This window comes from Hipposideros armiger, unplaced genomic scaffold, assembly GCF_001890085.2.
Source record: "Hipposideros armiger isolate ML-2016 unplaced genomic scaffold, ASM189008v1 scaffold_990, whole genome shotgun sequence".
Lineage (NCBI taxonomy): Eukaryota > Metazoa > Chordata > Mammalia > Chiroptera > Hipposideridae > Hipposideros > Hipposideros armiger.
In genome coordinates this window covers 233349-242617 of record NW_017732340.1, presented here as the reverse complement: position 1 = coordinate 242617, position 9269 = coordinate 233349, and the positions used below count along the sequence as shown (strand labels likewise).

At 60.5% G+C, this 9269-nt stretch overlaps 2 protein-coding genes across 12 annotated transcripts in view; both read right to left on the bottom strand.

Moving 5' to 3' along the window:
* The window catches only part of GRM2 (glutamate metabotropic receptor 2), a 22669-nt gene extending 13468 nt beyond the window's left edge, over window positions 1-9201 (bottom strand). The window contains exons 1-2 of one of the 4 annotated variants that reach the window (XM_019631335.1): window positions 9098-9201; window positions 6830-7415 (exon numbers count right to left, since the gene is read on the bottom strand). In XM_019631335.1, the coding sequence (XP_019486880.1) occupies window positions 6830-7279 (450 nt within the window). In that variant the 5' untranslated portion in view covers window positions 7280-7415; window positions 9098-9201. Of the gene's footprint in view, window positions 1-6829; window positions 7416-8377; window positions 9067-9097 lie in introns of those variants that run through there. The other 3 variants (XM_019631334.1, XM_019631336.1, XM_019631338.1) reach the window with 3 other exon arrangements.
* The window catches only part of TEX264 (testis expressed 264, ER-phagy receptor), a 40874-nt gene continuing 33283 nt past the window's right edge, over window positions 1679-9269 (bottom strand). For all 8 annotated transcript variants that reach the window (XM_019631340.1, XM_019631343.1, XM_019631346.1 and 5 more), the window contains 2 exons: window positions 5521-5689; window positions 1679-2273 (listed from right to left, as the gene is read on the bottom strand). In XM_019631340.1, coding sequence (XP_019486885.1) covers window positions 1978-2273; window positions 5521-5689 — 465 coding nt within the window. In that variant the 3' untranslated portion in view covers window positions 1679-1977. The remainder of the gene's footprint in view (window positions 2274-5520; window positions 5690-9269) is intronic.

Below are 9269 nucleotides of genomic sequence, written 5' to 3'. Positions count from 1 at the left end.
GTGCAAAGGGTATTATTTATGTCAAAGAGCAACCTGGGGCGGGCGAGGGTTCAAGCCTGAGGGACATGCTGGGGCTGCCAGTGGGCTGGGGAAGAGGCTCTTGAAACTGGCTGCTGCGTAGGAGGCAGCGGGAGCTGGAGCTGGAGCAGAGGAGGACGGCTCGGAGAAGATACTCTGGACTGCTCCTGCTCCCTCCAGCAACAGAATGGGGAAGGACACCCCTGGGTAGGGGCGGTGGATAAGCTGCAGCACCAGACTGCTGAAGCATTTGGGGAAGGGGCCTGAGCTATCCACTCCCAATGAGCACACACACTAGCAAGCGCTAAGGATCACAGCATCCTTACATATGTCCCCTGGCGCTGCCCTTTCTTCCACAGGTGTCAGGAGAGGCCAGGCTAGCTCAGACACATGCTAATGAGCACATGCCAAGGCCCTGCAGCAAACATACCTACATGTGCACTTGGCAGTTGGCGGGGGTGGTGTCAGCAAGGAAGGACAGGGCTTTTTCCCTGGACACAGAAACCCGATGCCCCACTGCTCTGAAAAGAGCACAGCTGTGAGAGACAAACACATCAAACCCAAACAAACAAACTCTATCGCTAATGGGGCAGCGGGATGAGGGTTCGGAGCTGTCAGACAGGCTGGAGAGGCAGACAGGCTGGCTTCCAGCTCTCGCTGCTCTCACTTTCTGGCGGGCTCAGTGACTGCTCCCTGGGGTAGGTGCGTGATGGGCCAGGCCCCTGGAGCAGAGGGGCTGACAGCAGTAGGGTGCAGCGGTAAGGGGAGACACACAGTAATCCCAGCCCACTCAGCAAGGCAGCCCCGCAAAAGTCACAGCACGTTAAACAGTTCCAGCCCTAGAGGCCCGTGACATGGCCCGCAGCAAGTGGGCTGCACAGTCCCACCACAGCACGCAGACAGGCAGTTCCACACCCAGCTACGCGGCCACCAGCCTTACACAGCGCTGCACACAGGGACACCGCCAAAACACAGCTTTAAATGCAGACACACACACAGCTGTACACATGGGATCCACAGTCACCAACATATGGCATACATGTAGACATGTCCACACATACAGAGCTGTACTTGTGGACACACAGGTACACAGATAGCAGTGTATGGACAAAGCCCCCACAGTGATATATATCCCAGCTAGCCAGCCTCACACCCCTGAACACAACCACATACAGGTAGACACGTGCACATGGCCACCCACACAAATGCAGCTATCACAGCCTCACCCAGGACCACTGCCAGCAGACCCATCCATGGTTTCACATGGAACCAAAGGCATATGTTTGTGTGTGTGTGCGCACGCAGGTACAGACACTGGAGGGCAGAGCAGGGATGTCCTCACCTGCTGGGCAGACACCAGCATGAGTACAGGCACACTAGCGCCACAGACACAGAGGCTCCCCTTCGAGGCAGGCAAAGGCAGGCTGTGGGCTCCCCACTCCTGAGCCCTGGAGGGCCCCCCACGCACAGCTCTGGCACCCCTTGCCCTGCTCTCCAGCAGCCCGGGGCGCCTCTGGAGGCGCAGTGCGTCAACTGGGGCCTCCAAGACCCCTTCCTCCCTCCACCCCAGGGCACCTGGTCCCGCTCCTTCCTTCCTGGGGCTGTGGGTGCCCATCGGCACAGGGCTCCTCAAGGTGGAACAAAAAATGCACAGCCCAAATCCAGGTGAAACGAGAAAATCATTTGCTTTATTGAGTCTTGGAAGCTCCTATGTGAATCTGAGAAAAGATGTAACAGAGGCAGCAGCCCCGGGGCTGGGTGCAGAAAATGGCCCGTGGCTCCTTGGGTCCTGGGAGCCAGGACGGCAGTGCAGAGAAGGCTTAGCTAGAGGCCCGGAGGCAGGAGTCGGTCCCCTGAGGCCTCCGGCCCCACCCGGCCCGAAGGTGGAGGAGGACGAGGGCTGAAGAGTCTACTCAGTTCCTCAGTGACTGCACCACAGAAGGGGGGCCCCCCCGCACATTATTCCTCACCCTTCTCAGGGGTGCTGAGCTCCCGGGGCCATTTGGGAGCCCCCACGGGCTCAGCCTCAGGACTCAGCCTCGACTCCCCCAGGGGTCCTTCGCCCTCCAGGTCTAGCTCCTCAAAGGATGAGCCGCTGGCGCCCGACTCGCTGTAGCTATGCTCACTGCGGGTGTCACCGTCGTCCCAGCCACGGCTGCTGCTCACCCCAGGGGACAGCGTGGCAGCTGAAGTTTCCCGACTGCCGGGTCCCACCTCCAGGCTCACAGAACTCGTTTCACTCATTGTGTCAGTTCCTGGGTCAGGAAGGAGCACAGGTTAGCTAGGAACCCTGCCCCCTCCTCCAGGGAGAAGACAGAGGCCCTGCGGGCGGGCGCAGCCCAGCCACTCAGCATACACAATGGCTTCATGCATAATAAAGCCACCCCTGGCTCAGGAGGCTCATTCCAGCAGCCCTCTGCCCTCTGCCCTTTGCCCTCTGCCCTGCCTGGGGCTGCAAGGATGGGGCAGAGGGAGAGAGAGGAGGGAGGGAAGGATGGCAGCTTGCTGTGCAGCCTCTCCCTACCCTGAATTAGCCTCCGCTCCCTGCGTTCCCACAAAGCCTGCTGCCCCCCCCAAGCCCCCGTCCATTAAGGACTACTCAGCCCCGAGGTGAGAAGCTGAGGGTAGAACAAAGAGACCCAAGTGGTGTCCCCTCCTCCACCCTGCATGTCAGGCTTGGAGAGAGGTCTGTCCAAGGCCAGCTCCAGAGCACTGCCCATAAGCCGTGAGGCCAAGAGAATGGGCCTGGAAGCCTCCTCTCCTGCCCGCCTCCCCCCATGCAGGGCTCCCCAAGGAGCAGCCATATCCAGGAAGTCAGCTGGCCCCTGCCTCTGGCCCACGTTCAGCCTGATCTGAGGTGGAGGCTAGGGCAGAGTGAGTGGAGAAGTCCTGAGGAGGAGGGTGCTGGGACAAAGCACTTTAAGGGCTTCCTTCTCCTATGCCTGGATCACCCCAGAGGCCCTTACCTACTCCCAACCACTGGTGGTTCCAGAGCCACAAAGCAGCATGAGGGGACCATGGGAGCACTCTGCTGGCAGTCAGAGAGCCCTGAGACAGTGCTGAGCTGGGCTGAGGGTCCAGATCCCCCCCAGCCTACTCCTCCCACCCCTACATGTCCTCCAGGCAAACAGCCCTCATCTGCCCAGTTTAGGAGCAACCCCTGAATTCATCTTCCCAGATCAGAGGCACCGAGAGCAGTTGGGGGGGCGGGGGGGGGGGCGAGAGCTCAGGCCCACTGTGTGTAGGATGCCTCCCCTCCTGTGTGAGAGGGAGGGGGCAGCTGTCATTATCACAGAAGGTGAGGGGTGGGCCACATTCCCCAGATCCTGTCTCCATGGTGATGGAGCCCTGAAGCCAGGCGCAGCTGGGAACTGCCAGGCATTTGGACTTGGCCTAGAACTTTCACAGGGGCTCAGCTGGGGTCTAGGGTGGAGGTGGGGTCTGCTCCCCTAGTCCTCTGGGCCCTACTGGCAGAGGTCAAGTGAGCCCTGGAAGTGCCAGGCTGCTAGCCCAGGGCTCACTTCTTGCTGGGGCCCCGTCATGGCTCCCAGAGTGCAGGCATTCAAGAGTGAGCCTGGGCCACACCCCGAGTCAGGGTTGGTTCCCTCTGACCCTGGGCCAGGACTCCAGCCCCTATTTGATCCTTAAATGATGATCAGTGCCCCAGGGGCTGCAGGCCTGAAAGGAGCAAAAGAGATAGTTTCTCGCCGGTCCCATTAAACTGTCCCACCGGTCCCATTAAACTGTCCCACCGGCCCGCTTGGGATCAGGGTATGGAGATCGCCCTCCTCTCCCAGCTCCGGGGCTAGCAGTGGTCAGAGGAAGGAGCCCAGGGGTGCACCTTCAGGCTAGGGCCCAGCATGCTGGGATAAGAGCAGCCCCTGGGGACATGTGGACACTTTTGGCAGGGTAGCAATACCCCTCCAGCCCCACCAAAGCCCCAGAGAAGGAAGTCCCGGGGCGCTGGGTCTGTCCCAGGACATCTAAATCCGCAGGGCCACTGGGCAGGGAACGAATCTGCCACCTTCACCCCAGACCCCGCCTCCTCCACTGTCCACAGCCAGTGCAGAGAGATAAAAAATTCATTGCCTCTCTGGAGCTAAATAATACATCAATGTAATAACAGGCACAAGGCAGCTAATCATCCCCTTTCACCTCCTAGCCCGGGGGGCGGGGGTCTCAGCAGAGAGGCAGGCAGGCACAGGCCAAGTTTTGGGTGGCCAGGCGCCCACCACGCACTGCCATGCAAGTGGCATGCACCTGGCAGGCAGACACCCAGAGTCCGCCCCGGGTGTCAGAGATGACCCTGTCAGAGGTGGGCAGACCCCCGCGGCCCCCACACCGGGGAGTGGGCGGGCAGGCTGGGTGGGGAGGACAGGCGGGAGCTAGGGGCGTGGGAGATTCGGCTGTAGTCAGCTGTAGCGGGTGCCAAGCAGTCTTCTACCCCCACGCCCCCCGTGGTGTTTTGGAGGGAGGCCGGGTGGGTGGGCCAAAGAGGGAGAAGAGGCAGCAGAGGGAGGTCAGAGGAAAGTCAAGGCCTCGCTCCTCCTGTCCTGGGGCCTTCCTGATCTTGTGCCACATCCTGTGCCCACAGCAGGGGCACTGAAGAGCGTGTGCCAGGCACTATCAGTCGGGTGGGAGCAGTGCCCCACGGAGGTAATTAAATGGCAGATGAAGCTAACTGTGTTGGACACAGCCCCTAGGGAGTGGAGACTGCCTCGCAGTGCCTGTCCCCCGCCCCCCAACCCCTGCCTCTCTACATGACCTTGGCTGTTAAGAGATTGGATGGACAGAGGGAGCCTCCTACAGGAGGTGAAGCGGGGCAGCCGCCCTCCTCGCAGCCTGCCCCACCCCACAGGTCATGGACCTCCAGGCTAACAGAAGGCTCCTGCATTGCCAAGGTCAGACCCCCGGGACTACGTGGAATGTCACCAGCAGGCCTCCGCACCCTTGAGGACAGCCCACGGACATTCAAGGTCATGGCAGGGAGGTGGCCTGAGAGCAGGCAAGCATCCTTCGGCCAGGACCTGGGGTATGAAGGCTGGTTCTGGTGCAAGGGGCTAGGCACTGATCTCCTGACCCCCGTCTGCACGCCCTCTGGTTCTCTTTGGCAGGGAGAAAGTGGCTGGCTCTGGATGGGGCCCCATACTAGGGGACAGGAGAACACCTTGTTCTCCTTAAGAGCCCACCCAAGTGACGCCTTTCCTGGGCAGCCTCAGCCCCCTCCCATGAGCATCTAGCTGTCTGTGATCTGTACTTCCAAGGGTACTCCTGTTGCATCTGATGGGAACCTGGACAGAATCTCTGCATCTGTGTTATCAGGGTAACATGTATGAATCCACACCTACATGGACCCACGTATCTGGGAATAGGTAACTCTGCCTGCGGGTCCCGGGGCGGGCAGTTCTCCTCCTTCCACCTCGGCCAAGCTTAGCCTGCACCCCCACAGTGCAGCCCAGCCAGGGCTCAGAGCAGGCCCACCTCGCGCCCCGCCCTCCATACCTGTGCCATCCAGCTGGGTATCACTGGCCTCCGCAGGCCCCCGGCTTTTTCGCTCTGTCTCCTTCACCTCAGGCACATAGAAGTCTCCCTGCCGTGCCAGCGGGCACATGAAATAGATCTGGTCTTGCTGGTAGATCTCCAGCCGTGGGTGGGCACACAGCTTCCGCTCCTTGTCGGACAGGGGTGAGAGGAAGAATGAGTCCTACGGCGCCTCTGACTCACCTGTCCCTGAGTGACCCCAGGAACTGGCCATTGTTTAGTCCTTCCCAGGGGACTGGCTCTGCCTCCTGCCCCAATCTCCCTCAGGTTCCAAATCTCTGCTGAGGGAGGCACACACAGGGCCCCCTAAGGGCAAGGCCCCCCACTCCAGGGTCCAGCAGTGGTCTGAGGACCCAGGAGTCCTTGGGACAATACCCTAGGACAGGTGCTAAAAGAACCCAAGAGTATGGCGCTGCTAATCCTGTGTGTGTGTCTGGTACCAAAAGTCCATCCCAGAGAGCACTGGTCCCACAGAGCCAGGAAGCTTAGCACCCCAGGACAGGGACCCCACAAACTATGGCCCTAGGTGCCCAAGCCAAGCCAAGGTCTGACCTGCCACACTTTCCATCCTGGGAACGCCTGGCCCTGACCTCCTCTCCACCCTGGATGATAGTGACTGACCCAGATACCAAGGGACGTCAGTGCCCTGACGCACAGGCTCTGCCCTTGCAGACATGTTACCAACAAGTCCTGGGAAAGGGCTCTGGGCCAGCTAAACCCCTCTTCTACTCCCATTCCCCTGCAAATTCTGGTCTATGCCAACCTCAGAGACTATAAGATATGGTTGGTTCCCAGCCCTTCTCCCACCTGGGTCCAGAGTTGCAGCTGAGGGGGAGGCAGACCCCAGGCTGGAGGAGCTGGCAGGACAAGTAGACCTAACACTGGGCATTACCCTGACTCCCCAGAGGGCTGAAGTGCCAGCTGATAGGGCCCCAGGTTCTGAGACAGTCCTTCTACTCCCCTGCGCCTGGACCCACCCCCCAGTGTATAGGGAAGGGGGCACACACACATGCCAGCACTGCCCCGAGGCCGCAGGGGTCAGTCAGGTGCTTCTCGCTCCTGAGCCCACTCCCTCCTCCTGCAACGGAGACTTCCTTCTCCTATGCCTGGATCACCCCAGAGGCNCAAACAAACAAACAAAAAAACTACGCAAAGGAAGCTTCTAATCCCTCTTCCAGTGCATGGCAGCCCAGAACCCCTGCTCCGTGGGTATCTGGGCCCCCACCTCTGGCCTCCCTCTCCAGCCCCCACTTGAACAGCCCCTACGTACTTGGATGGAGACGTCGCTGTAGGAGCCGCCAATGACACCAGTGATGGCAGTGGGAGCATCACCGTGGGTGGCATAAGAGCCGTCGGGGCAGATGTGGCGTGAGCCGTCGGCGCCTCGGCTGAGCGAGGCACGCACGAAGTCAAGTGCCTGCTCCAGGGCATGTGTGTCCTTGGAGCAGCTGTCCAGTATGTGCGCACCCAGGCGCACACCCGGCAGCAGGCGCGGGTCGCGGTTGATGCGGTCCAGCGCAAAAAGCATGGCCTCCAGGCGCTGGATGCCGCGATGCTCATTGACAGGACCGCACTCCTCTGCCAGGCTGCCTTTCTGGTGCACTGGGAACAGCCCACCCAGCACAAGGTCCCCCTCCAGGGTCAGCACCTTCTTGGCTGGGCCCTCAGCCACAGCGCCCCACAGCAGCAGCAGTGCCAGGAGCCCAAGCAGTGATCCCATGGCCCCAAAGGGGATGGATGGGTCCAGCAGACCTGAGCCTCCAGGGGATGAGGGTAGAAGCAGCAAAGGCAAAGAGAGGAGATAACAGGGAGCAGGAAAGGACAGACAGGAAGAGAGATGAGAAGTGGCCCAGCTCCTGCAGAGAGAGAGACAGACAGACAGACAGATAGGGAGAAGTGGAACCTGAGAGCAGCTACTTGTTCTGACTCTGCCTCCCCCAAACCCCTTTCCCAGGGACTCAGGAGCCAGGGAGAGGTGGCGTCACTAACTAGGCTGAGAAGCTGCTGGGACACCCCTTGGCCCATGTCTCAGCCCTGCCCTGATCTGGGTCTGGAGATGAACCCTGCGCCCATCCCAAACTCAGCAGAGGGTGGGAGACAGAGAGTAAACAGGAGACCCCAGCCAACACCAATTCTGCTGTGAGTCGAAGAGTGTCCAAGACCCTGCACTAATCTCCCAGGACCCCAAGGTCAACACCTTTGCAGCAGAGACCAAGTCAGAGTTGCAAACTTGGGGTCCAGTGCCCATCCTGAGCCTCGGATTTCCTGGGAGGGGATATTACTGGCTGAGAACCCACCAGGGAAGAGAGAAGAAAACAGTCTCTAAAGGGCAGTTAGTCTCCAACTCCTAGGGAGACTGGAGCCCAGGTAAGCACCCAAGGGTCCCAGCCTCCGGTTCTTAAAAACCATCTCCAGAGCCCCCTGACTGAGGAAGTAAGAGAGACGCTCAGCACTGGGAGTTGGACAGCAAAGTAGAGAGGCTGGCTTCAGGGAGGGACACCGAAGTGGCCACAGGTCTTAAGTCAACAGGGAAAGTAGATGTGAGCATCCGTGTGTGTCCGGGGTGGGGGGCAGGTCATCTGGCCAGAAACTCAAAACAGTGCTCAAGGTGAGAGTTTGCAGACTTTAGCTCTACGTGGAATGCTGTTTAGCCTGCCTTCATTTTCTCTCAGAACCAGGCAGAAAAAGTCACCGTCTCCATTCTCCTCATCCTCAGTCTCAGGGCCCTGTTCACTCTGGTCCTGGCTCCGAGACCCTTCCCTTCGTCTTCCACTCCGTAACCCAGCACTTGGGCCCCAGCTGCTCTCCGGACACCTACACCACACAGGCTCTCACAGTCATGCAGGCTTGTGAAGCTCGGAGAGGGGGACTGAGCCTGAAGAAGGGCAGCAACTAACTCAAGGACCCCAAGTCCTGGTCACAGAGGTTGAGGCTCTTCACTTTGCCCCCTCAGCTCTCCAAGGTTAAACTCCTGCTGGAGCCAGGGCAGGGAACTGGGATCCTGTGGGTAAGACCGAAAGAAGCAGCTCAACCAGGCAAACAGGAGAGAGAGGCAAGCATGAAGACCAACACAGATGGGGACAGGGACCCAGATGGGGGCTGAGGCCCAAACCAGTCAAGACCACAAGCCTCCCACAGGGGTGGCTGGGACCAAAGCTCTGATGAGGGCAGAACCTGGAGGGGAGATAGAACCTCGGAGGTGGGCAGCCCAGGCACCTGGTTCACAAAATCCAGGCAGGCAATGATCCAGCCAGAGAGGCTGAGACAAAGACAGAGGCACAGACGGAAAGACGGACCAAAAGGACGGAGGGGCAGGAGGAACGAAGGAGGGCGATGCAGGGTGTGCTTTCCTGGGGTGAAAGGCGTGACGCCTGGGGCTGTCTTCCCGTTTCCCGGAGCTCCTGGCCAGCGCTGTCTGGACGCCCCGGCCCGTCCTGGCCCGGGCGCCCCAGAACTCGAGGGCCCATGGGACTTCGGGATGTGGGGGTCAGAATCTGATAAGGTTGACGGCGGCCGCGGCACTACGGGCTTACCCTACCTGGCGCGCCCAGCTCTGGCGCGGAGAGAAGCGGACAGGAGCCGGGGACGCGGGGTTCCAGCTCCCGCTCGCTCGCCGGCTCGCCGGTTCCGCGGCTCTGCGCTCTCCGCCCGCCCGCTGGACCCGCGGCTTTCAATCGCGGCCCGCCCCGCCCCCGGCCCGGCCCGCCCCC